Raw genomic sequence first — 27,973 nt, forward strand, 5'->3', positions numbered from 1 at the left:
TCAGATTTCACTAATCCTGGAATATTAATATTCACTGCATCGACTGCAAAATTTGCTGCTAGCTCATCCATATACAAATCAAGATGTAAATAACAGATGGCATATTATGTCACTGTTTCTAAAGACTCTTGGTGATTGGCTTGTGTGCATTTGTTTCTCAATGCATGCATGGAGAGCAATGTGTGTAGTTGTGTTGTTGCCTTTGTTTCTTGGTGATATACCCACCCAGGTTGCATGAAGGAAGAATAATAGGCAATTGCCAACAAAGATGAAAATGTAGCAGAGAAACTAATAGTGTTATAAGTGAATTGAATTTAAATGGAGTTAGAATTCCTAACCTTGTGAATGTAGATGTGCTGCATTTGGAGAGACTAGATAAGCAACCAGAGGAACATAATAAAGGCAACCTTATCAACATAGATGAAGGAAGTGGTTGTAGTAAGGAGGATAAAGATATCCCAGAGGAAGTGATGCTAAATAAAACTAGTTATTTCACAATAGTGGAGGTTGGTCAGACTTACAATGGAATATGGCAGTTGAGTAAGGCGTAGAAAATACTCATTTTCTATCATAATTTAATGAGAAAGCAGATGATGTGCAAACTACTGTTAAGTTTTTTGCTAAGACATGCTTTAATTTCACTGTATCTAAAGTAGATTGCAATATACTAAATAAGTACTAGTTTTACTATTTTTCATTTCCTTATACACATCTAGTATTTAATGTTTTCAGTTTTTTTTTTTTTTTATAGAGGCATGTTTTATTTATTTGTTTGTTTGTTTGTTTATACATGCACTGGGCACAGTCAGAAGTGCGGGAGGGTGAGAGAATTCACCAGAGCGGAGAACAGAACAGGCAGAAGGACCGAAGGACAATGCTGAGGGGAGCAGCGGGTGGCCAGAGAGGTCTGCATGCCATGTGGGACCCTCCTCTGGTGGCTGGGGAGCAGCCGGGGATCGAACCCATGCCGCAGAGGTCGCGGGCAGCTTTGCAACCCAGCACTCAACCGCTGCGCCACTGGGGAGGCCCTGTTTTCAGTTTTTTAAAGTTACAAAATAGTCGTACTTTTTCCCTTTGTTAGGATTGCTTGACATGGTCATTTTTTATGTTCATTCAAAGTGAGGACTGCCTATTTTGAGATAAGGAAAAATAATTCTTATAAATTTAAGCTGTCAAACCTTTGCACTTAAAATGAAATCATTGTAGGGCCTCCCCGGTGGCGCAGCGGTTGAGCGCTGGGTTGCGATGCTGCCCGCAGCCTCTGCAGCGCTGGTTCGATCCCTGGCTGCTCCCCGGCCACCGGCGGAGGGTCCCACATGGCGTGCAGACCTCTCCTGCCACCCGCTGCTCCCCTCAGCAGTGTACTTCGGTCCTTCTGCCTGTTCTGCTCCCCTCTCTGGCTCTGGTGAATTCTTATCACCCTTCCGCGCTTCTGACTGTACCCAGTGCATGTATAAACAAAACAAATAAACAAACAAATAAATAAATAAACATGCCTCTATTTAAAAAAAACAACTTTAAAAAAATGAAATCATTATAGAATCAGTCTTTTGAATAGCTTAGATTTAAAGGCATATGGAAAAGTGCCCTGTGCTTGAGGTTTTATAATATTTTCTTGTAGTTTATTAAGTATTTAATATCACTCCCACTTGAAATTCCTGATGCGACCAATTTTGAATCCTTGGAGGATTTTGAACTATCTTGAGGGTACTGTCTACATTTCTGCTTAATGGCTTTATCCATATTCTTTCTAGTTTCCAAATTTATGTTGATATTATCCCATCTTTGGCCTTACATGTTTTGTGGGTTTTTAGAAGAGAGAATGTGTGTTGAATAATTGTCTTGCTCCAATTAGAATATTTTATTTTTTTTAAAGATTTATTTATTCATACCAAAACTGGGGTATAGGCCAGAGGTGTAGGGGGGTGAGATGATTCACCGGAGACAGAGCAGGGAGCAGGACAGGCAGATTGAGTGAAATACACTGCTGAGGGGAGCAGCGGATGAGTTAGGAGAGGTCTGCTGGGCCATGTGGGTTGCTCCCTAGCTAGGGATTGAACTCATGCTACAATGGTTGCAGACAGCCCCATAGGTTGCGTCTTAACCCCTTGCGCCATCGGGGAGGCCCCCTAGAATATTTCACTTTATTTTTTTTTTTTAAGATTTATTTATACAAGAACCGGGGTATAGGCCAGAGATGAGATGCGGGAGGGTGAGAGGATTCACCAGAGACAGAGCGGGGAACAGAACAGGCAGATTTTTTTTTTTTTTATAATAAATTTTATTTTTATATTCCCCATACAATTGCAGCCCCCCCATTCTGACCCCAATCTCTCCCCTCCCACCCCCGCCCCCTTAAAAGTGTCTCTGGTTCGTAGTTTTTTGTTGATTTTGATTTTCACTTTCTTACAGTTATTTGTTTTCCTGGTCCCTTATTTAAGTTTTCTAGATTCCTGCTATGAGTGAGACCATCCGGTATTTTTCTTTTTCTTTTTGGCTTATTTCACTGAGCATGATCCCTTCCAGTGCCATCCATGTTGCTGCAAATTGCATGTGTTTATCTTTCTTTGAATGCTGAGTAATATTCCATGGAGTATATGTACCACATCTTCTTGATCCAGTCATCTATTTTTGGGCATTTGGGTTGTTTCCAAAGCTTAGCTATTGTAAACAGTGCTGCTATAAACATAGGGGTGCAGGTAGAACAGGCAGATTGACTGAAATACACTGCTGAGGGGAGCAGCGGGCGAGCCAAGAGAGGTCTGCTGCACCTGTGGGAGCCTCACTGGCTGGCCGGGATTGAACCGGCACTGCAGAGGCTGTGGATAGCTTCACAGTGCAGCGCTCAACTGCCTGTGCCGCCAGGGAGGCCCAATATTTTATTTTATTTTTTTTTAAAGATTTATTTATTTATACAAGCACTGGGTACAGTCAGAAGCACAGGAGGGTGAGAGAATTCACCAGAGCCAGCGCGGGAAGCAGAACAGGCAGAAAGACCGAAGTACACTGCTGAGGGGAGCAGCGGGTGGCTGGAGAGGTCTGCGCACCATGCGGGACCCTCCTCCGGTGGCGGGGGAGCAGCCGGGGATCTAACCAGCACTGCAGAGGCTGTGGGCAGCTTCGCAACCCAGTGCTCAACCGCTGCGCCACCAGGGAGGCCCCAATATTTTATTTTTGATGGAGGTTTATCTCAAGTCATTTATGTGGAATTTGAAATTGATTACATAGGAGGAATTGTGTTTACTTGTTTTAACCAAATGTATTGACTTCAGAGATTATGAACAGAAATGACAGATGTTTAGTAAGTTTTAATTTCTAGATCAAGTGATGTAATGACATTTAAGAATTCCTTAATGTGCAGTTAAAATACGGGGATACAATGAGTATTCCTGAATTACAGAATTTAAATAATAAAGCTTGTTTTTATGTGCTCGGAATATATTTTAATAGAATTCTAGCTCTCGTTTTAATTGGGATTTTATCTTAAAATCTTTTAAAATATTAACTATTGGAATGGTAACTAGTTATCTTAGTTCTTAATTCTAATTTCAGTAGATAAGGAATTTGTGACATATTTAGTATTTAATCATAAATTGTAGTACTTTTTTAAAAAAGATTTATTTGTGCATACAAGAACTGGAGTATAGGTCAGAGGTGCAGGGGAGGTGAGAGGATTCGCTAGAGACAGTAGGAGCAGAATAGGCAGATGTACTGAAACATACTGCTGAGAAGCAGTGGGCGAGGCAGGAGAGGTCTACAGCATCATGTGGGTCACATTCCTGCCAGACCAGGGATCAAACTTGTGTTGCAGCGATTGGCTATAGCTTGATAGTGCTATGACTTTAACCTGCGCCGCCAGGGAGGCCCCAAATGTAGTACATTTTAGAGGAAATAGATAGCAATTTGATTTCCCTCTTGCTTTGTAGAATGTATGTGTATCACTCGTAATACCAAAAAACTCATACATGCTGTGCTTCTGCCTTTTAGAATTGATTTCTATATAACTGACTGGCATAGGGAAATAAAGGGGTCTGTTTTAGAGGACATACCCAAATATATGTAAATGTACACATATTATCAGTTGATTCTCATCATTTGAAGTGTTCATATTTCTGAATATGCCTGCTCATTAAAATTTATTTGTAATTCTAAATACTAGTTGACACCTTTGTAGTTAATTTTATATGCAAAATGGTAAAAACTTTGAGTCACTTGAAGCAGTATTTCTAAGTGAGGGCTGAACAAGGTAGCGCCTTGCCTTGCTTGCATCAACTCTCATCTGGTAAACAAGTATCCTTTGTTGCTGACTGTTTAATTCCATGGATTTTGAATTTTTGTGCAATTAATTGGTCATCTAGCTGTTTATAGTAGTCCCCAAATATAGTGCCAAAATGCTGTTTAGCACTAGTTCCTAAGTGCTTCATGGACAATGTATGTGTTATATAAGCTGCTAACTGCAGGCTAAATGTTAATGAATTATCAATAAAATAAATTGTCTTTTAACAACACAGAAAATACGGTTATATATTTACTAGTTGATAAAAATGGTGTGACCACAGGCTCACAGGAAACCTGCCTTATTGACTAAGTAGTCACTAATTCTTGCTCTGTCTCCCATTCCCTCTCCCCACACGCATGAACCAGTTACAGGATCTGATTTCTTCATTGAATAAAGTCAAATCCTTAACGCAATCATTTTATTTTATTAACATTTATATGCAAATATGAAAATATAGACAGTCATATGCCTTATTGATAGTGTTTTATGAGTTGTGTAATACACCAAATCACTCTGAAATAAGATTATACTTGGAGTGTATTTGAATGTATTGATTGACGCAATTGTGTGTTATGGTGGTAAAATATACATAAAATTTACCTTTTTAATCATTTTAAGTGTACAGTTCAAATTCATTGTGCAGCTTGCATGTATTTTAAGAGGAGGACTGTGGCTCTAGGGGCTTGTGGCTGAAAGGGAAGTACTTGTAATAATTCTATATAATTACATCTTTTTGTCAACCTTTATGTAAGGTTTTTAGTGTGTTCTAGATAAGGAGTTTTTCATAATTGCATCATTCAGTAGACCTATGTAATAATTTCTATGTTTTGATAGTGCTTTCCATTCATATTTTGCTCTTCTCTTTTTTTAGTGCTTTTTTAGGTCCAAAGGATATATTTCCTTATTCTGAAAATAAAGAAAAGTATGGCAAGCCAAATAAACGAAAAGGCTTTAACGAAGGTTTATGGGAGATAGATAACAATCCGAAAGTGAAATTTTCAAGTCAACAGGTAAGTCATATCACATAAAATTTTGTATTTACTCAGTCTTGGGGAATAATCGCTGTAGCAGAATACACATTTAAGAGCTTGTGAGTTTCATTCTTATTTGTGAGATTGAATATTGACTTCATATATCCTAGATAAAGTGATGAAAATTTTACCTGCAGGGTTTAACAGATCTCAGAAAAGTGGGAGTCATTTAATGACTTTTAATTGAATTTATTTAATGTATCATTGAATGTAAAGTCAAGTACTGTTCTTATAAATTCAGGTTTTGTAACTTGAAGGGTGTGTTTGAGGTGTTTCATACATTTTAATTTCTAAGTTCAAAAATTGTAGAATGTGAAGCATGGAATGTGAGAACCCCTGAGAGCATGGGTTAAATTAAATGACAAAAGGTATCTGTAGCATTATGCAAATTATATTTGATGATTTTGGTATCTACAAGAGCAGTTTTTAAACTTTCTATTCTGCTTTTTTATGTGTGTGTCCAGACCTTATGTTTATTTACGTTACATTTAAGGTACTAAAAATTAGGAAGAATCTAAATCAACCTAAAAAAGGAGACAGTAACAAATTGCAATATTCTGTTAAGCCTATATATTCTTTAAAATTCATTTTCTGTGCCATGCTTTTTCTCTCACCAGTGAGAGCCTTTCAGATACTATTCTGTCTGGAACATGTCAGTCTTTCATTGATGCCTCAGGGCTACATCATATGATTCTTAAGTGTCTTCATTACCACCCAGAACTTGTTGTAGTGTTCATACCATATCACATTTGCTTCTGTACTTAATGGCCACAGCCTGTTGGCTTCATGAACAAAGAAGTTGTATGGTCCATGTGCCTGATGTTGTTAAATGTGGGGAAAGAAAAGGTACTCACTAAACGTTTCTTGAATGAATACAAAAATGGATGGCCAGTTCCCATCGTTACTGCTTTGACTGTGTAGTGGGCATCCAAGAGAGGGAATCGATTCCAGAAACTTGACATTTTGTAACTTCACTTAGATTATATATCCTTCATGGTCTTTTTCATTTTTCAGATTGCCTAGCACAGTCATGCTGTCCTCTGTTCCTAATCTACCTACTTTATCTCAAGGTGGTTTTTACCATATGTACTTGGAATTTTCCATCTTACAATGAAATTTTTGGTAGTGTGTGTATGAAACCCAGTATTTTCTGTGCTCAACAAAAGGAATGATTTTGCTGGTTTGATATACTCTCTTGCAAGCTCAGACATCCTCAGTGGAACTTTCGGAGGTTTTTGTGAAAAGTAGTGATGACTAAATTTTTACAAAACAAACTAGAAAATCAACCATCTTAACCTGTAAAATTTTATATACTGCTATAAGTAATTTGGGGGGCATTTTACATTTTTCTGTTGTAACTAATAATTTTGAGGGTTTTCCAGGAAAAGCATTGTCTTTTTTATAAAAGAGGAAATATAGAAGAGGAAATAGATTTATAGTTTTAAAGATTTACCAAAGAAAACAGCTGGAAGGGGGCACAGTTTGAATTAGAATGCTATCATCCCATAGATTACTGCTTAACCTCACCTCTGGCTATATATTCTGTGTTTTTTCTGCTGTTCATCATTTAGGTTGGTATTACTAAGCTCTGGGGCCCGTAGAACAACCGTTTATCGATCACTGGTGATACTTTTTAAAACTGAATAATGATTACTGGACTTGGCAGTCAGCACTTGTTAAATCAGAATCACTTAAGTTTGGGTCTCATGAATCTGCATTTATAATAAACTAAGTTTAAGATAATAGATCAAAGCCTTTAATATATAGTTGTGATATATGTCTCCTGCTAATTCTATTTGTTTTAGGGTACATAGATAACTTTCTCTCTAGAATATTTTAGTAGAATACAGTATATGCCTGTGGTATTCTAATCAGCTTTCACTGTATATTATTGGGGATTTGTTGGTTAGAGCATCAGAGTGGTATTCTGTGTAATTATACTTTCATTTCTGCCTCACTATTTTAATCTTTGCTGGTATACATTCAGTTGCAGGAATATACAATCCCTTCTAAGACTTTTCTACAGAAAATAGTAGCTTTTAATATTCCAAAATTGTATGTATTAAAGGTCTTCAAAGGAACTTGGAGCCGTTACTTTTCTAATTTTGTTGCAAACAAGCTTTTGATTTTTCTTGGGTTAAATATTTTAAGTTGGGATAAAATCTTAATTTTTTAAATTAAGACTTGATTGTTCATAGGCATCAACTAAACAGTCAAATACATCATCTGATGTTGAAGTTGAAGAAAAAGAAACTAGTCTTTCAAAGGATGATACTGATCATGAAGAAAAAGCCAGCAATGAGGTGTGTTTAATTTCTCTTGCATTCTAAACTCACTATTGCAAGGAAAAAATTGTAAAATGAATTGATCATAGTGAAATAGAAAGTACTCTTTAAAGTAGTTAAGTAATGAATAAGAAAACATTTAAGACTTCTTTTCATGTTAAAATTTTGCATCTTCATAAGATGCATGCATATTTTTATTTGAAGTTACTTTGCTGTGCGCATGCACAATAGCACAATATGAGGAGTTGAATTACTGTTTGCTAGGAATATTTTTAAAGAAGGTTATTGTGGAATGGTTGTATTGAAAAGGCAGCGCCGGCTCTATCCCCAGCTGCCAGCGCGGGTCCCACATGGCGTGCAGACCTCTCCTGCCGCCTGCTGCTCCCCTCAGCAGTGTACTTTGGTCCTTCTACCTGTTCTGTTCCCTGCTCTGGCTCTGGTGAATTCTCTCACCCTCCCACGCTTCCGACTGTACCCAGTGCTTGTATAAATACATAAATAAAAATCTTTAAAAAAAAAAAATGTTTACTACCAAAAGCCACTTTTTGTATTTGACCTGACAAAGGAAAAAACTGTTTTAGGTGAAGATACCGTCATTTATAATTACAATGTTAAGACTTTTGATCAAGGTTATAATTTCAAAGGTCAGAGAAACAAAACAGGTTTTCCTTGTACTTCTTTTTTTTAAAAAGAATTATTTTACTGGGGTGTAGGCCAGAGGTGTGGGGGCAGTGAGAGGATTCACCAGAGACAGACACAGAGTGGGGAGCAGAACAGGCAGATCGACTGAAATACACTGCTGAGGGAGCAGTGGATGAGACAGGAGAGATCTGCCACACCATGTGGGAAGCTCCCTGGCCGGGGATCGACCTCATGCTGCAATGGCTGTGGAAGCTTCATAGTGCTGAGACTTAACTACTACCCTTGCACCATCAGGGAGGTCCCATCCCTAGTACTTTGAATGAAATGTGCAAGTGAATTTGTGCTTAAAAAGTTTTTTTTATCAGTCTTGGCATATTGCAATTTCATATGTATTTTTATTTTAGGATCTGACTAAAGCAATTGATATAACCACTCCAAAAGCTGCCAGAAGAGGGAGAAAGAGAAAGGTAATTTTTCTTCTTGACCCACAGGGATGGAGGAAGAGAGTAGCTGTAACCTTATGATTTAATTTAATTTAAACTTGGCCTTTTACACTTAAGTTTTGAAAATTTTTAAAGAGCAGATTATCCTGTTTATCAAAATTATGTGATTGAATGATAAAAAAAATACCAATTTTCATTTTTTTAATAATTCTGCCTTGTTTTCTGTAAAATACATACACATATGAGTTGTTGAGAGTATTAAGTATTCATGATAAATTCTGATATTAGAGATCACAGGTCCTTGAATAGTTTTTAGTTACAACATTTTGATGACAAAAAAATAATTCCAGACATCATCAAAAGAAACATTATTCAGAGATGTTTTCATTATTTCATTTGGCTTAAAGTTGCAGTTTACATGAACCTGTACTTTGAGGACATATTCACAGTATGTGTTCATTATTACATGTTCATTACTACATTTTTATTTTACTTCACTGTTGTGTATTATGCATGAAACATGTGTTAACCTCTTGGTACATTGTAGGCTTTTACTTAATCCTCTATGAAATTTGTTCATGTCTTTTTTTCTGACCTTTTTATGTTCCAGACTTATTTGCCAAAGATACAAAGAAAACTTAAGATTTAAAATATCTCATGAGGAAGTCAGATATAGTGGGTTTTTTTTTCTTTTTTTTTTTTACCCCTGTGAGGGGTGTGTGTAAGGGCCTGTGATAACTTTTATAAGACGTTAAGCGCAGAATTCTATTAGGCAGGTGAAGGAAGGATAGACATGTGAAGCAATTTGAGTAGTATATGTAGAGGCATAGAAAAAATTTCATTTCATGCATTTCGGGTATTACATTTCAATGTTACAAAGTTTGAGGGGTAAGAATACAAAAAACCACAGTGTTATTCTGAACAACTTGAATTGTTAGGGAAGCTATTAAACCATTGTAAATTTCAGATATCTCTTAAAATGCAGTGCGATTAATGATGATTGGAACCAGGCAGAGAGACAAGTTTTCTTATACATTCAGAATTTTACTGCTAACTTCTGGCCCAAGCAGAGTGATGGTTTAAAAATACATTACTATGTTCCAATTATAAAAGCAACAAGTATGTTTAAAAAACTAACAAAAAAATGGATATTGGAAGTGGGATTGCTAAGTCACATTTGCATATTCTTTATTACTGATATGCTTGAATACTTCAGTATTCAATGATACAGTTAATGCTGAATTCTAAACAGTTGGGGATGGGATAGCAGAAGGAAGTCCTCCCTACGTTCTCTTCACTGTTTCTTTCCTTTTTCAATTAGTATTGGTTGTGTTTACATTTCCTTTCTAATTGGTGCCTCTTAACCTTTGTTATAATGCTTGAGTCAATAAAACTGATTCTTACTTGTGGCTGTTTGTCTCTTTCAGGGACATTATAATTTTCAAAGTGTAATTATAAAGATCCCTGTTAATGAAAAATAAGAGTAACTCCTAGAGAAGGACAGTGAATCTCTGTCTGAAAATTTAAGGAATAAGAAATACCAGCAATTTAATTTTTGGCCTTTTGTAGTATATTAGAATATTGCGTTCTGCAACATAGTACATGTGTAATTTGTTTACATTTTGAGATACATTATGAAAGCACACTTATGAGCAGTGTGTGGGTTGTTACAGGGTAATTACATTGTGGTTTATTCCCTATTTTGTTTTAAGAATATTAACTTTATTTTAACAAATGACCTATGTGGTTTGAGAAATTTTTTATCTTTTTTTTAAGTTGTCAATAGAATTACAAGCTAAGTTTGAGGATGTTACTGTGATAAATTGGCAGTTGAAATAGTGAAAATCATATAGAAATTAAGCTTATACTTGAACTTACATTGGCATATTTCTACCATTGAATAAACTTGGAATGCCTACTGTTTGCTAAACAAGTTAATTAAATCTTTGTGATTCAGGCTGAAAAACAAGTAGAAACAGAGGAGTCAGGAGTAGTGACAACAGCAACATCATCTGTTAATCTAAAATCGAGTCCTAAAAGAGGACGACCTGCAGGTAGGATTATTAATGCTTAAACCTCTGATTTGTGATTAATCTTCTAATCTAGTAAAGTGTTTCTGCCTCAGATACTTTGGAATAGGTGGTTAGCAATGTAATAAAATATTTAATTTGAAATAATTGCTTGGAACTTTTTTTTAATGCATGCATTACATATATAAGACTCTGAAGTTTAAATTCCAAGAATGATGGGTTTATTTTAAATGGAATTATAATGAAAGCTAAAGAAACAACATTTGAGTAATTCATGGCTATTAATATTTTCAATTATATTGTATTTATTAGGGTTTTTACAATATGCATGCAGTCTCTTTTGTATTGCCTGTTTTCCTATTTTGGCAGGATCTGTCAAATAGTTTGGAGGGATCTGCCTCTGGTACAAAAAGTAAAACAAAGAATGTTAACCAAAATAGAGCCCTTTTTTTCCTTTCATAACAGAAGACGCATAAGTAATGCCCAGGAAAGAAAAAGAACCGAGATTTTGTTTACATGTTTTCTATTTTGAAATTTAATATTATAATGGACCAAATTAATGGTGATATTCAATGAATTCTGATAGATTTTCAAAGATATGAATGTATTACTTGTTATATTGTAAAATATGTATGCATATTGATTATAAATGCTACTGTCTGTATTATAAAGTTGAATTTTGTGATAGTGCTGTTAAAACAATAATGAAAGATGTTCTTTTAAGTCCTCTTAGCCATACTCGGGAGAAATTAACAATTATGCTGTTGATTTTTCTCTTTAAATTTTCTGTTGCTAATTGGAATGAGTAGGGAGAGATACTGTCTTTACAAATTAAAATAATGTCTGTAGTAAACCACTACATTTAATGTATAATCACTACATTTCATGTATACATTTCATGTATAACCTTTATATGTGAGATTTGCATCTTAAAGGGGAAGTTGGTTAAAATTTGTGTTTTTTTGTTTCCTGTGACTGTTAGCTACAGAAGTCAAGATTCCAAAACCGAGAGGCAGACCCAAAATGGTAAAACAGCCCTGTCCTTCAGAGAGTGACATGTGAGTTTATTTAAAGTTTTCTTTCTTTTTTTTTTTGATTTTAATTTATTTTTGCATAGAAGAATTGGGGTGCAGGCCAGAGGTACAGGGGGTGAGAGGGTCATCAGAGGCAGAGTAGGGAACAGACAGGCGGATTTACTGAAATACACTGGCAAGGGGAACATCAGCGGGTGATGCAGGAGAGGTCTGCTGCACCATGTGAATAGCTCCGTGGCCAGGGATTGAACTCAGGCCATTGTGATAGCACTGAGACATAACCCTAAGGCCACAATTGGGGCCCCTGAGTTTATTTTTAATGTATAATTATTTAAGCAATAAATATCTTTGCATTTTTTAAAAAAAGATTTATTTATTTATACAAGCACTGGGTACAGTCAGAAGTGCAGGAAGGTGAGAGAATTCACCAGAGCCAGAGTGGGGAACAGAACAGGCAGACTGATGAAGTACACTGCTGAGGGGAGCAGCAGGCAGCAGGAGAGGTCTGCGAAGCCATGTGGCATCCTCGCTGGCAGAGGCTGTGGGCAGCCTTGCAGCCCAGCGCTCAACCGCTTTGCCACCAGGGGAGGCCCTCACTTTGCATTTTTACCAGTTTAATGTACAAGCTATTTATTGTTGTTACTACAGTATTTTATATTCTAAGATTTATGAGAAAACAAAAGTATTTAAAAATAAAAAAAAAAAGATAGGAAATCAAGACAAATCTGATGATTATCACAGTTAATCTAACAGTTTTATCAGTATATAAATATTCTTGGATAATGCAGATAAATTCTATGATAGGGAAATTGGACAAGATAGGTTTGTTTGCTTAAGGAAGTTTTAGACAAGGTATTTTTGAAATTATTTCTACCAATCTCAGTTCTTCCAGAGTAATTCTTTTGCTTTAAAATAATACTAAAATTATTTTATAATTCAGGTTTTAAAGTACTTTTGAGTGACTACATAATGGTCAACAAAATAATCCTTTTTTTTTTCTTCCCCCCTTTCCACATATGTATCTTGGTTTTGTTGGCTATTCTGGGTGGAAATCTTACCAGAGAAATGTATATTTAAACAAAAAGGGCAGCTTTTGTAGCTATTGTATTTTAAGATTTTATAGAGCGGATTCAAGTGAATATTACAAATGTATTTATAGTAGTTTGAATGAGATGTTTTTATAGGACACTTACTTGTAGAACAATGTACATTTGATACTTTTCATCCAAAATAATTTTTAAAGAGCTTTATCTTACCGCCAAGCTAGTAGTTAAATTATAAATGTACAATATTTATATTTTAAATATAAAAATTAGCGACACAGAATTTCAATGTGGTATAACTTCTATAGTGAGATGAAATAAATTAAGTACGGGCAGATGAATTTCTGTTTTTATAAATAACCAGATAAATATCACTCATTCCCTCAAGATTTTTTTCTCCTAGTTATTGTCACAAAGTCCAGGATTTCATGGTCAACATAAGGCCTGAAGACTTGGGAACAGCATACATAAGTCCTCTGCTTTGCTCTTCTCTTTATAATACACACATAGATCTGGGGGAGGTGGGGGGGGGTGGTTCATAATAAATACTCCCATTTGGAAAAGAAAATATTTAGAGTCACCCAGCAGTCATTGGTTGCTAGTAATTCTGAGATTTTTCTGGGAAAATATGGTGAGAGCCCCCTATCCTAGATGTAAGGAATGTTTTAAGCCCCAGTTTTTCCTTGACTGTATCTTTTTCGGTATTATCCTTAGTTGCTTCTGAAACTGTCATTGGGAAATATGACCCTTCTTTTCAGCTGAGCAGTTTTCTCAACCTGCTTTTCACTGTCAGGAGTTGGGGCCCAAGGTTCTTTTTCAGATCGCCATTGTTTATCTTAATGGAGGTTGATGTGATTTTTGAGAATAACACTTTATTGTTAGTGCGTATATCTGTGTTTCATTCCAGTCAGCTTCAGTTGCATTGGTCTCATCAGATTTTCCCTGACATTCTTGTATTTTTATACTTAATTTTGGGCATTTTGAGTTTACAGGTGTTCTTCCAAAAACCACCCCTTTGTCTCTTCCTAAAATCATTGCCATCTGAAGGATCAAGATAGTTTAGTGATACCAATTTCTCTATTAGTGATCTTTTTACAGAGGTGATGGAAAACCTTAAAATAGCAGTTGCTTACAATTTTTGTCATTCATGCTCTGTAAAAGCTGGGCATTAGCTAATGACTAGACTGTAGATCTGACCACAAACTCATACAAACTCATTGGCGTGCAGAGCTTAACTACATAAGCTCTTTTGAAACTCAATACCATGAGAGGTTGTTACTGACAACATTGTGGGTCCTAAAATGACAGGGCAGTAGAATAAAACCTAGAGGAGCTGTTAAAACTACGTCAAAGTATAAGCCACTGAGATACTTGGGGTTTGCATTCATCTTTGTATATGTTACTATATTAAAAAACTAAAGAAATTTCCAAATGAATTTTTTTTTTTTTTGTGGGACCCTCGCTGGTGCCCGGGGATTGAACCAGTGCTGCAGAGGCTGCCGGCAGCCTCGCAACCCAGTGCTCAGCCGCTGCGCCACCAGGGGAGGCCCTTTCCAAATGAATTTTTATTGTACCATGACCTATTAAAAAAGGGAATTGTCACTGTGGGGAAGTCTGTTTTTCATGGAAGGGTTAGGGAGGACACTACCCTGGGAAAAGACTTAATTTGTAGCAAGCAGTGATAGTTACCTTTATGAAAATTCTGTTTTGAATACTGTCCAAAAAAATCTTGAAATAATCCTGCTTGCTAAAACCTTATACACTTTTAATCTGTCTAAAAAAACTATGACTTTAAAGATCTATCCTTTGTGTGGAATCACTTTAAAAACATCATATATTGTTTTGTACATGCACAGGTATACTGATTAGAACACATTGCTAGCGGCAGATTGGCTGGGTGAAAGGGTACTTACATTTTTAATACCTGCATCCTTTTATAGGTGGTAACATCTTGGGGTTGGCAATTGGTTGATATCCTTTAAGATCCTTGAAAATGCTATTCATATTTGACTTTGTTCCCATCTCTGAAATTATCAAAATATTTACTTTTTGAGATATTGAAGAAAGTTAGATGATTTTACATTCCATGCTTTCTTTTCCATTAATTAAAAATAAAGGATGATTTGAAAATAAATATACCCAATGATAGTTACGAGACAGAAGTTTGAGTAGATAAATTCATCTTTTCAGTTTAATCTAAATGTTCAAGGAAGTAGTTGGTAGGAAATCGGTTGGATTTGTAACTTAAGGTATTAGGCTAATTGAACTATTGTTTTCTCATTTGTCAAATAGAATGGGTTAGACTAGATCTGAGATTGAGGTTATAGATTTAATTACATGATTTGTGAATGTCTCAGTGAAATTCTTTGAACAGAAAAAAGATTTGTTTTAAGTAACTCATCCAAGCTTCAAGATACATTCCTCTATGGGGTTGCTTTAGTTGAATACATACACCATAAAAGTAATTGAGGTTATCACTGGCATCATTTGAATTTCCTTCTACATAGCCTGTTAAAACATACTCTCTTTCTACTCTACAAGTAGCCATAAATATTACCCAGTGGTAATATTAGGATTAATGAGCAATTTAAGTAGTCTTGTTTTAGTGATATTTATAAAATCCATTAGTGATTCAGATGTTTAGGTGCTAGTGAGTTGAGCGTTGTTTGATATTATGTTTAATTGGCAATATAGTTTACCACTATATGTTTTAAGCTGGGTGACTTTTACCTTGCAGAGAAAATGTCTTTGAATTCTAAAATAACTGTTATTTTATTAAATGCAATTCACATCTGCAGTTCTATTTTTCCCAGCCTGTTTACTCTTTAAACATAATTTTTTCTTTTAAATATGTAGAATATGAGTTCAGGAATCTCTACCAACTTTATACACTGCTATATCCTGAGTCAAGAATGGTGCCTTGGTTCATGAAGTTCATACTTTATTAACAGTTTTCATTGAATTAATAACGTTAAAAAAATTTGGGAACTAAAAGGGAAATACGAATTTTCTATCCCAATGCCACTACAATTTTTGTTTCTAATAAAGAACAGGGATATTCTTTTCCTTTTATAATTGAATGCTAAGGACTCTCATTTTATTTAAAGATGTTTTGAATTTGTCTTTAAGTGAAAAACAATAGCTGGTTGTTACCCAAAATACTCAATTAATGACTGGGAGAATGTGGTTAAATAACAAGTATTAATGATACATAAAAGTTCACTTTTCCATTGTTGCATTCTGAACTAGGGTAACTGAAGAAGACAAAAGTAAGAAAAAGGGGCAGGAGGAAAAACAACCTAAAAAGCAGCTTAAAAAGGATGAAGAGGGCCAGAAGGAAGAAGATAAGCCAAGAAAAGAACCGGACAAAAAAGAGGGGAAGAAAGAAGTTGAATCAAAAAGGAAAAATTTAGCTAAAACAGGGGTTACATCAACCTCTGATTCTGAAGAAGAAGGAGATGATCAAGAAGGTGAAAAGGTAGAATGTACATCAAGTATTTTTCTATTTTTAGTTTCTTCTGTAGTTCCTAATCTTTACCTAGTAAACTTTGGTATCTTTTTGAAAATCTTTGAGTGAGAATAAAAGTTAAACTGAATTTTACTTTGCTGAACAGATGAATAAGCTGTGTTAAAAGGCATATGAAACTTGTACTCTCTAAACACAGCCTACCTTTTTATATGATGACTTGGAAATTCAATGTTATATAGTGCATTTCCAATAACCCCACCTATCTAAATAAGGTAGTAAAGTATTAAGCCAAATAGACTTGAGCATTGAAGACAGGTATAAAAAATGTACATTATATACAGCTTTTTTATTATTTACCTCAAAGACATTCTTGACCATTTTTTTTTCCAGGTCTGTTTAACATATTTCTGTCAGTTGTACCTTATTTGGATACTACAGCTGTTTGAAAATTTCATTAAAGCTATGTGCATCCTTTTCTGAACCCAAGTTTTGTTACGTGTAGCCTTGGAGATACTTGATTATACTTAAAATGCAGTGTATATAAACTTCATTAGGGAATTCTTTATACAGTGTATGTAGAATTGTTTAGATCTTTTGTTTGTATCTGATTTATTAAGACTTTTTGAGGCAAAATTTTAAATGGGAGTGTTGGTGAGTATACATGTCAGTAAATGGGCTCTGAAGTCAAAATCAGTGTATAGGCCAGAAACCTGCCATTTCCTTTAACAGAAGGAAAGCACACATAGAAGAGCAAACATAGATTATAATTCCCCAAATCAAGGGAAAGTAAATTTATATAGCAGCAACATAGTAATGTGGGATTTTTTTTTTTTTTTAATAATTAGTGTTTGTCTCTTAAAACTATTGACAGTTGCACTCCCACCAGCAATGCAGGAGAGTTCCTTTTTCTCCACTACCTCGCCAACATTTGTTGTTGCTAGTTTCTTAAATAGGTGCCATTCTCACTGGTGTAGGACGGTATCTCATTGTAGTTTTGATTTACATTTCCCTGATTACAAATTAAAAAAAAAAAAAAAAACAAACTATTGACAGTTGCTTTTTTCCTACCCAAGCATCAGTTTTTTCCATACAAGCATCAGTTACTGACTTTAAAGTTAACTAAATTAATTCTTCTCAAAACAGAAGAGAAAAGGTGGAAGGAACTTTCAGGCTGCTCATAGAAGGAATATGCTGAAAGGACAACATGAGAAAGAAGCAGCAGATAGAAAACGCAAGCAAGAGGAGCAAATGGAAACTGAGCAGTAAGTATTTTTTATTCTAAATTTGGTTTCTTTTTTAAGCTAGCATGACATTTTTAAACAATAGAATCTCATTTTCCAGACCTATGAATCCTTTCAAAGAAGTGACTTCCCATGTGTTAGAACTTTCAGTATATCATAACCATGTTTCAGGCTTCATTTTTATATCAGTTAAAAGGATGAAATTCACAGAGGTAATCACCCTCTGAAATTATTTTTAATTTAAACAAAGTACAGATAGGACTTAACTGTTGTGACTTTGCAAAAAATGTACTTTTTTTTTTATTTGTATAGTAAATAGAGTGATGATAATATATTGGTGGAAAAAGAATGCAAAATTTTTGTCTTACCACCAGCAAGCCTCCCACCCCACCAAACCAGCAAAAATAACAAAAGCACAGTTGGAAAGCCAAGAAGCCAGTTAAAAGTAAATCTAAAGACTAACAGGATTTGCATAAGTCAAATTTAGAACTGATTCCTCTTAGGTTTTGATACTTGAAGACTATTAATTACTATGGGGAATTTGTTTCCCTTTTAATTTTATTTAATTTTATTAAAAGGAAAATAGCAATGGCAGTGATGATTAGGCTTTCATGTGTTTTATTACATTTTGTTTGCCTAGTAATCTTTAAGCTGTCACTTCTTAGTTCTTTCTCTAAAAAAAAGTTTCTTTGTGAAGTGTCTTGCATTATTCTGACTAAACTTTCTTTGTTGTTTTAGTGAAGTGATTTTTTAAAAACATGCTCTAAGTCACTAAGACAAACGTAGAATGATAAGCAGTGAAATTCTTTTAAGTTTCTGAAATAATTTTGTATTTTTCTTCATATATTTGTAAGCTGAAAGTCTTTAATAGAATAGCATTTGATTATCTGCTTTCTTAGTTTGGAGGCTATATAAGCAGTTTCATCTGCTTGAGGGAGTAATTTAAAAATTGACTTCTAGCTCAGAAATTATGCTCCCTATTAACCTGTTAGAGACTTTGACCTTATCTGTAAATATTAGTTATTTTTTGTTACCTATCCTTTCCTATCCTTTCAGAAAAGTTGTTGGACTATTGTTTTTAACTTCATTGTGCTCCCCAAATTAAGTTATAAAATTAGTTGTTGGTTAGTAAATCTAGCCCAACCCTTCTTCATTATCTCAGAGTTATCTTTATGTGTTTCAATTTCTTTTTGAATGTCCTCCGAATGTAACTTTCTCAAATTCTAATATTTGTGTTTTCTTTCCTTCTCCTGTTATTACAAAACTTTGTACTTGGACAGTTTTGCTCTGTAAAGCATTTCAGATGCAGCTTGTGTGAAATGCATTATGCAAAATAAAGTTTATTGTATTGTATTCCCAGCCAAACAACATGTAATCTACAGTAATAAAAAATATATCTCATTTTGGGCTCAAAGCATTAATCCAGTTTCTGAAAAGAGAATACAAGTGGAGCAAACCAGAGATGAAGATCTCGAGACAGACTCATTGGACTGAATTCCCCCTTCCCCCCCTTTGATGGAAGAATGTTCCAGATTCTAAATTGAGGACTTCACTAATGGCATTATTACTGTGTTATGATTGTTAAAAAACATTTCCTGTAAGGTACACACTACATATTAAGGTCAGCCAACATTCCTGTTAAAAGTTTTTTTACCAAGCTTACAATGAAGCTTTGTGTTTAAAAGTTATAATAAGCTCAGATGAAGATGGTGGTTGTACATTATTTCATTTAGAAAATATTAATTCATTTTGTTTTGAAGCTAGGTGTTAAACTGGAATAGCTATTATACCCCAGAGAATGGGGGCAGTTGTGCCCTTCCCTTGGCATTCCTTTGTTGTTTAATTCTTTAGAATTTAATAATTGTTTTTTTAATCCTGAGAGATTAAGCAGTAGACTTGTTAAGAAAAAAATGAAACTGTAACCAAAATTTTAAAATAAAGTTTTTTTTAAAAAAAACTGATTTTTAGATATTTTTTTGTTCTTGTCTATTTTGATTGGTTTGCAATAAGAACTGAACATCCAAGCCAATGTGCTAGAAATTATTAAAAATTCGTTTTTAAATAGTTATTTTGGTGGTTTACAGTAAAATGGTACCTTTTCATTTGTGAAATGGTATGTAAATGTTAGTGAATGTTATTCAAGTTTGATACATTGGCAGAAAATAATGCCATCTTAATTAGTTTTATCTTCAACATCTATTTAACCTTGAACTAACTTCAAATCCTTCAAATTATCTACCCATTGGAAGCGTGTGGGGAAAAATCAAGTTGGTCTCTTTTGACATGCTACCTTTTTCTAATTGTGATCTAGACTCCACAGACATTTTTAGGCATCCTTTCCCCACTAGGGCCACTGAACCTGAGGTTAGTCTTTTAACGCAAGGAAAATTTCACATGATGGCTTTTAAAATTATTTTGTGGTGCCACTGAAAAATTAAGATGTTTATTTTAGCATGCTAATTTTTACGTCTTGAGGATTATTTTTATTTATACTCAATAATGCCGTGGCATTGCAGAATCCTAAGAATTGAAGTCAATTCTTTGTGATCTAGGCTACCGACTTACTAAGAAAAACATTCATTTTTACATAAAGGATTATGGACATTAGTAGTTGTCAGAGTTCCAATGTTTTGAAATATTTGTGTTAACATTTGATAGGCAGAATAAAGATGAAGGAAAGAAGCCAGAAGTTAAGAAAGTGGAGAAGAAGCGAGGTTAGTTATTTCACTTTCTAAGATATATAAAACTATACATAGAAAGGAAGTTATACACACTTAATTTCTCATATATAGCCTTTGAAATTAGTCTCATTTTGTTAAAACCTACAAATATACTTTTAAATCACTAATGAATTCTGTCTACACTACATTTCAAGTATAAGCTAGTGAACTTATTTTTAAGGTCTTTGTCAGAAGTTAAATGTAAATTGTCAAAAGCTTCATGTTTCTATTTTTGACAAATCTGGTGTCAAATGTTCTGGTTTTGATTACATCTGTAAAGCTGGATTTTAAAGTTGGAATAGACAAGTTAAATATTGTATAGTCTATTTTAGAAACATGCACCTAGATGGCGATATTTTACTTCCATGATGTTGCTTCCTGAAAGAAAATACTAAAAGGCCGATAACAGTGATAGAGGCAGCTTTCTTTTAAATATTTAAAAATTTTACCAAATCTTATTAGATTATATAGAAATACTGGTTTTGAAAAAGTATTTACTGTGTTTCACATTTTAATTTGTAGAAACATCAATGGATTCTCGACTTCAAAGGATACATGCTGAAATTAAAAATTCACTCAAAATTGATAATCTTGTAAGTGTTTATATCATTTAAACATACAGTATCTTAAAGCTTCATATTGTCTCATCACATGATTTTATATGTATAAATTTAAGGTAAAAGGGATTATTGCTAGTTATTTTGTACTGAGTTTTAAGATTTAAAAATTATAGATTATAGATTTATAACCAGTGAATAACAGTTATGAAATTACTATTTTATCATGAAGGATGTGAACAGATGTATTGAGGCCTTGGATGAACTTGCTTCACTTCAGGTCACAATGCAGCAAGCTCAGAAACACACAGAGATGATTACCACACTGAAAAAAGTAAGTGATCATGAGTCATGAAGATTAAAGACTAGCCTTGCCTTATCACCACTTCACTAAAAAGTAACATTTAAAAATTAGGAAAACGGGCCTCCCCTGTGGTTCAGCGGTTGAGCGCTGGGTTGCGAAGCTGCCCGCAGCCTCTGCAGCTCCGGTTCAATCCCCGGGCACCGGGTGAGGGTCCCACATGGCGTGCAGACCTCTCCTGCCGCCCACTGCTCCCTTCAGCAGTGTACTTCATCAGTCTGCCTGCTCTATTCTCCCCTCTGGTTTCTGGTGGATTCGCTCTCTCTCCCGCGCTTCTGACTGTACCCAGTGCTTGTATAAATAAATAAATCTTTAAAAAAAAAAAAAAAATTAGGAAAACACTGAAAAATACATATTTTGTTTTCTCAGATACGGCGATTCAAAGTCAGTCAGGTTATCATGGAAAAGTCTACAATGTTGTATAACAAATTTAAGAATATGTTTTTGGTTGGTGAAGGAGATTCTGTGATCACACAAGTGCTGAATAAGTCTCTTGCCGAACAAAGACAGCATGAGGAAGCAAATAAAACCAAAGATCAAGGGAAGAAAGGGCCAAACAAAAAGCTAGAAAAGGAACAAACAGGTATGTGATAGTAAAGTATTTTTAAGTGGCTTTGATATGTAGTCTCAATACCTTATCCACATTAAGTGACAAAAAGGCACTTTAGAATGTAGTACTCAACTTTCAACATTTAAATCATTTTCAAATTTGTTAATAAAATACTATTTAGTAGTTGCTCTTCATTTAAATTAGGAAAATTTTTTAATCTGTACTCAAGTAGAATGAAATGAACACATTCCCTTCACCCAACTTGAGCTGTTTTATAACCCCATCAAGTTCTCTGACCATATCGATTATTTTGATGCAAAATTACAGATAGGCTATTTTACCATAAATAAAAATTATATCCTGCTAATATATATCAATAAAACTTAATTGTAGTACCGTTATCAGTCCCCTGTTCTGAGCTGTGTATTTGAAACTTTTTGTTCTAAGATAGTAATAAATAGAAAATACTATGATCCATTTTTTCTAACTGCTAGAATAATCCACTTCTGTTATCTATTCACATATGTAGTTCTTTCTGTGTCTCAGCTACCCAAAGGATTATAGTGTAATTTCAAATAAAGTATTCAAATACTTCAATACGTTAGAAATTTTTTATCATGTGTTTTTTGTTATCTTTAGAGAACATTTTAAAGTATTAGAAACTCTTAACAGTTTTCCCTTTTGAATCTTTCTAAAAGTTTCAAAGACTCTAAATGGAGGATCTGATGCTCAAGACAGTAATCAACCACAACATAATGGGGATAGCAATGAAGAAAGCAGAGACAACCACGAGGCCAGCAGTAAGAAAAAGTAAGGACATGTTTCAGTATGTTCATATTCTCAGGTTATCTGTGTAGGGGATTACATTTTCATTAGTAAATTCCTGAATTCAGAAAGCTAAATGCAAATCATAAGGGTGAAAATGTGATTATTTACAATTGAATTGCCACTGTGTAGAAGGGTAGAGTGAGGAGCCAAGAATCCAATTTTTAAAAAAGTATTGATGTTCCTTGGAGTTCTTGTGATCAAACCTTGGGATTTTATTGAAAACTCATACAAAGGGTCTGGTTCATGATGTTCCCCGAATTATTTCTCTTACTCTGCATATTACTTTGGGAGAAAGAATTAGGAATAATAAAAATTTTGAATAAAAAATACAAGTCAACATTAAGAAAACTTTGGGTGATTTTAAAAACATAATGCATTATTTTTTTCCCTCCTGGGGGAAAATACCTAACCCCAGTGGTCACACCTTTCTTTCCCCTTTTCTTCTAGGCCCACTAATGAAGAGAAAGAGACTGAAATATCTCCAAAGGAGTCCACACTAGATACCTAGGTTGACGTACCTGGAATGTAAAGAACATTTGAGAAGTTCGTAATGTTTTTCATTTGAAATAGACAGCTGAAAGTTCTAAATTTTTATAAGCATAGGTTTTGATGTTTAAAAGTTGTTTTGAGGGAGAAAATTCCTTTATCTTTGTTTAAAAGTAATTAAACATTGCTAATTGTACTTGTGCAGTATTAACAGCTACATTATACAATAAATGTGGGGGAAATCCATTTGGGAAATGTTAAACTGCTTTTCCAGACATTGGTTGTAGCATATTTTCAATTTGTGTGTGTGTGTGTGTATGTTAATGTGTAATTGGTAGTAGAAAAGTTAAATTTTAAAAAAAGCTACTTGTATACACCTTCCTCTTTCCCCAAATACTGTGGGTTTTGTGAAGTTTTTACAAATCTTGGGTTTACCAGACTGTCTTTTCACTGTTTGTGGGTTTTGTAGAAGTTATGCATTTTTATGGTAGATAAAATGTTACTTCTATACAAGTACTCACTCCTTTTATCAAAAGTTAATTTTAATCAGTCTATATTGTGTTACATTATCCTGCTGCTTTGTAACAATGTGTGGTGTGTATGCCTTTTTGTATGACAACTAGATATCCAACTGACACTGAACTGATAATGCTGAGGTACAAAACTCATGTTAATATTTGAAGGTAATTTAGTTTTGTGGCAGGGAATTCAGTAAACATCACGTGACTAAAGCAGAGAGTGGAATGGGAGTATATGTTGTAATGAATCTGGCTTTTGGGTTCAACCATGTAAGATTCTTTACAGGCAGTAGTAGCTAAAACTGAAAACTAAAAGAAAACGTTATTTTTGAGAAATGTCTCGAGTTTCTGAAAATTTTTAAGTCACACTTATTAAGGAAATCACAAGTATTTTTTTAATTGGGGAAAAATAATCCATGATGCTTATACAGTAAATAAAAGTAAATACTATGTAAGGAAGAAACTAGGTTATATCAGAAGGGAACTTACATTTTATATCATACATGTGACAGGATTATAAAGAAGTGGAAGCAATTACTCAGAGGCAGTAGACAATGTAGATAGTCTGTATATGGACTAAATCAGGGTGAACCAAGGTTAATACAAATTTTAAGGTAATAAAAGGATAGCATTTCTAAGGTATTTTGAATATTAGGTCAGTTGGTCATTTTCAAGAACTAAAAAGACTTCTCATGTTTTGAAGCTATGAATATGGGGGAAAGGCTTAATACCGGTGTTTGCATGTGAGATGCACTGTAGGTTTGACCCTTTGGATAATTATTTTCATCTATAGATGAAAAATTTCTTATTTCAATAATTGGAGTTCTGCTTTTGTGAGGTCTTACAATTAAACTAGGACCCACTGTATTGCGGGAACTCTTGTCATTATATATAAACCCATCATTATCTGTTTGGTCCTTAATAACAATTTAAATCCGGATAGATTTATTCTAGTTAAGCCACATGTCAACATGTAAACTTGTTTTGATTAAAGAATTTTTCTATTAAACTCTACTAGTAATTCTTTGTTATGAAGTGTGATGGAATTCTGGATTTGCTTCTGAGGGAGAAATTTCTTAGTTGACTTGGTCAAAGAGATTGTGTTGTTTGGAGAGGGTAACATAAGCTCAAAGTGTTAAAAATAAAGGAAATATTTTTGTTCACCCTTTGTTCTTTGACTCAACAGATCCATAGTTTTACCAAAAAAGAAACCATGTAACATCCACCTTCTGAAGATACTATGCAATCTGGCTATATTTGCTTACCTAGGCTTTAGTCTAACCAGTTTATTAATGTTCACCCCCATTTGTCATATAGGTTGATGCACTCAGAAAAAGTTACGAATAATAATCAAGGACTTTCAGGAGCATCGGCTCGATTCTAAATTGTGTATTTGGTCAAAACTCCAGCTGAACAAGTCACTAAATGACATTATACATATTTTTTGTATGTATAAAAATCAATACTTACATCCTGTCACTTTTTAAACCACTGGGTAAGTTATGCAGAGACTAGGAGAATCAAGTTTTGAATTTTGTAGATGTACCATCAATAGGAGAGAGAACCTGAATAGGAGAGACCTTGTATGTGTAAACAGCCTGACTGGAATACCTTAAACCTTATAATAGCAGTTACAGCCTGTGGTTTCAAATAAGGATGACAGATTTTACCCAGTTTTTGGCCCTCAACACACTTACCTGTTTAAAGATGTCAGGCCCAAGATGAAGTTTACCATTTAATCCTGAACAAAAAGCAAAGGCTCTGGAGGGATGCACTAACTAAACTTACTTTGTCCCATTTGTCAAAGTATGACCTATTAGAAATTCCTAAGCCCATTATTACACCTTTCTTAAGAAGCTGCTATAGACGCAGTTTTTGTGTTTGTGCCTTGTAATTTTCTAACTTTACAGATGATAAAGCCAGTGTGATTTGATTGGGAGAAAAGTCAAATTACCCTTAAAGAATCTCAAAGCCTGAAAAAGTTGCAAGGACATTGCTTTCCTAGATAGTGATTTTTGTGCATGTTTAGCCACTAATATTTATTTAGAGATTATTTTTGTATTTGCATTTAATATTTATTAAGTTAGAGATTATTTTTGTATTTGCATTTTCAGTAGATAAAATAATGCATGTAAGATCATACTGTTTATTCTGTTAAACAGTCATGTTGTGTTCAAGTTGAATTTCGCAACTATAAAATCCCCAATTGAGGACACCTTTCTACTCATTTCAAAGTTAGATTTTTCTTTTAATTTGAACTTTTGTGGTTGACATATATAAATGATAAAGAATACATTAACATGTTCTGGGGTTAATCTGGTTTGCCCTTCTTGATTTAACTAGAAAATAATAGAGCAAGGTATCTCAGCCTTTGTAACTTTGGTGAAAATGTTAACCTTAAGAACCAGCAGGATAGTATTTTCAAGGGCTAAACTAAAAACATCAGTAGTAAAGTCATCCACTAAAATTTCTGGAATTTGCTGTTTGAGAATATAAAAATGAACGAAAATAAACAGGTCCTTGTATACTAGTACAAGACTTAATAAGTACGGTTTAATTTTTACCTATGGAATGTTTATGATCTATAGTTTTGCCCAGAAATTTTAACCTCAATATCATTGGAAACAGAAAAGTAAAAATTTAGACAAAAGCTAGTCACTGAGAGCCTATTCTTTATACTGACTCTGGTCTACTGACTCTCTGGCCTACTGAGTCTTTAGGTAAATGACACCACCATTGGACATACCAGGAAATAGGTGTTTGTAATCTACACACCAACTTCGTATGTAGCATATAAATCTTACTATAAAACATTTCATGGTCAACTCTTTTAAATACATGGGATTATAGGCTTCACCAGTTTTTGATTTACATGGTAAATGTTTGTTCTTAGCCATCCAGGAAAGTGGAATTCAGTTGAGCTTAAACATAACCTAGAAGAGAGAAAGTGAAATTTAAATATAATACATTAAAAATGAAATTTACATACTATTCGTAAAAAGTTAAAACTATTTTCCACCAAAAAAGTTCCCAGAGAACATAACATCAATGTAGTTAGCTCTAATATTCTCAGATGGTATAGAGCCCAACTTTATCCTGACAGAACGAGGGAAACCAGAAGAATGAAAGAACTGGGCCACAAAAAATTCTTGTGTTTCTTTTTACTTATACAATACTGGGTATTACTGCCAAAGATAAAGTGAGCCATATCCATCAATCCATATGACCTTGTTTCCCATGTCCCAGTAGTTATATTACATAAAATCTTAATAAAAATACTGATAAACTTTTTCAACTCAGTATGAGTCATAAATTCTTGTCAAGCAAGTTTCAATATAAATGTTAGTTCTAGAAAAATACCAGATGGCCTCACTCAGCAGGAATTTAGAAAACCTAAATAAGGGACCAAGGAAAAGACTAATTATTAAAATAAAGTAAAAATCATAATCAACAAACAACTATAAACCGGAGACACAATGTGTGTGTGTGGGGGGGGATTGTATGGGGACTACAACCAAGATGAAAATGCATACATTGTGCAAAAATGATGTAAAAAATATATAAAATTTTAAAAAATGAAAAAAAAATGTTCTGTGAAGATAGGCATGTATATACATACACAAGATCTTATTACATTCACTATTAACTCAATTAAAAATGTTTGGTATGCTTAGTATCACAAGAGCCCACTGTGATGTTAAATTACACAATAGCCATTTGTATCTTTATTACAAATAATTGAAGGACCTTTACCTTGGAAGCCTGATGGTACAGGGTAGCGCCCAAACTCCTCAAAGAATTTTCAAAACACTTTCGTTACCTGATGTGTCATTAATTGAATCTATCATTAACAGTGCTCTCTGGATACAATGAATAGATTTCATAGACTGGGAGAAAAGCAGGATGCATGTATCTGACAAAGGATTTCTAATCAGCATATGTAAGCACTTCTATAACCAGTAAAACAGCTCACTTAAAAATGGGTAGAAAGCACTAGAAATCTACTTTGGAATAAATGCTTTGGAATAAATCAAAATAATTTGATTTCCAAATTTTTACAGTCAAGTTACTTTATAAGAAATTTTAGGATTTGAACTTGTGGGGATAACTTCAGCAGACTATTTAGGTAGATCCTATTCCTTAATGGCATTTCTTGGAAATAAAGTAGCCATTTAAGAAAACAATTTCACAAGGACACATTTTTGCTGTTAATTAAAGGTTCCAGGATCAACATAAGGATAAGCGAGAAATTCCCCCAGCTTGTTGCCTTCTGAATCATAGTGGAGCATTCGGAAGCAAACGTCACAAAAGAAACATGGGTCTTCTGGTGCGAAACTGTCATTGTTTGTCACCCATCTGTGGTTTGGAAAAAAAAAAGGAATTGCCTCATTACAATCAACTTCTTCATGCTTTAAAGTTACATGCTGTAAGTTAAGCCTGCAGCAACATGTGAACA

General features: G+C 34.3%; 2 protein-coding genes across 6 annotated transcripts in view; one reads left to right on the forward strand and one right to left on the reverse strand.

Annotated features, from left to right (window-relative positions):
• Positions 1–24,696, forward strand: part of PSIP1 (PC4 and SRSF1 interacting protein 1) — a 37,993-nt gene extending 13,297 nt beyond the window's left edge. Inside the window, exons 4-16 of one of the 4 annotated variants that reach the window (XM_037495231.2) lie at positions 5,151–5,289; positions 7,509–7,613; positions 8,642–8,704; positions 10,638–10,734; positions 11,693–11,768; positions 16,037–16,265; positions 17,400–17,518; positions 20,156–20,211; positions 20,740–20,810; positions 21,007–21,108; positions 21,505–21,718; positions 22,384–22,495; positions 22,961–24,696. In XM_037495231.2, the coding sequence (XP_037351128.1) occupies positions 5,151–5,289; positions 7,509–7,613; positions 8,642–8,704; positions 10,638–10,734; positions 11,693–11,768; positions 16,037–16,265; positions 17,400–17,518; positions 20,156–20,211; positions 20,740–20,810; positions 21,007–21,108; positions 21,505–21,718; positions 22,384–22,495; positions 22,961–23,021 (1,444 nt within the window). In that variant the 3' untranslated portion in view covers positions 23,022–24,696. Of the gene's footprint in view, positions 1–5,150; positions 5,290–7,508; positions 7,614–8,641; positions 8,705–10,637; positions 10,735–11,692; positions 11,769–16,036; positions 16,266–17,399; positions 17,519–18,777; positions 19,456–20,155; positions 20,212–20,739; positions 20,811–21,006; positions 21,109–21,504; positions 21,719–22,383; positions 22,496–22,960 lie in introns of those variants that run through there. The other 3 variants (XM_037495234.2, XM_037495233.2, XM_037495232.2) reach the window with 3 other exon arrangements.
• The window catches only part of SNAPC3 (small nuclear RNA activating complex polypeptide 3), a 33,742-nt gene continuing 27,686 nt past the window's right edge, over positions 21,918–27,973 (reverse strand). The window contains exons 9-10 of one of the 2 annotated variants that reach the window (XR_005121901.2): positions 27,271–27,873; positions 21,918–26,450 (exon numbers count right to left, since the gene is read on the reverse strand). Coding sequence is in view for 1 of the 2 variants with exons in the window: in XM_037493051.2 (XP_037348948.1) it covers positions 27,726–27,873 (148 nt within the window). In the remaining variant the exon portion in view is untranslated. Of the gene's footprint in view, positions 27,874–27,973 lie in introns of both variants that reach the window. The other variant, XM_037493051.2, reaches the window with a different exon arrangement.

This window comes from Talpa occidentalis, unplaced genomic scaffold, assembly GCF_014898055.3.
Source record: "Talpa occidentalis isolate TD23 unplaced genomic scaffold, MPIMG_talOcc4v2.1 talOcc4.7, whole genome shotgun sequence".
Lineage (NCBI taxonomy): Eukaryota > Metazoa > Chordata > Mammalia > Eulipotyphla > Talpidae > Talpa > Talpa occidentalis.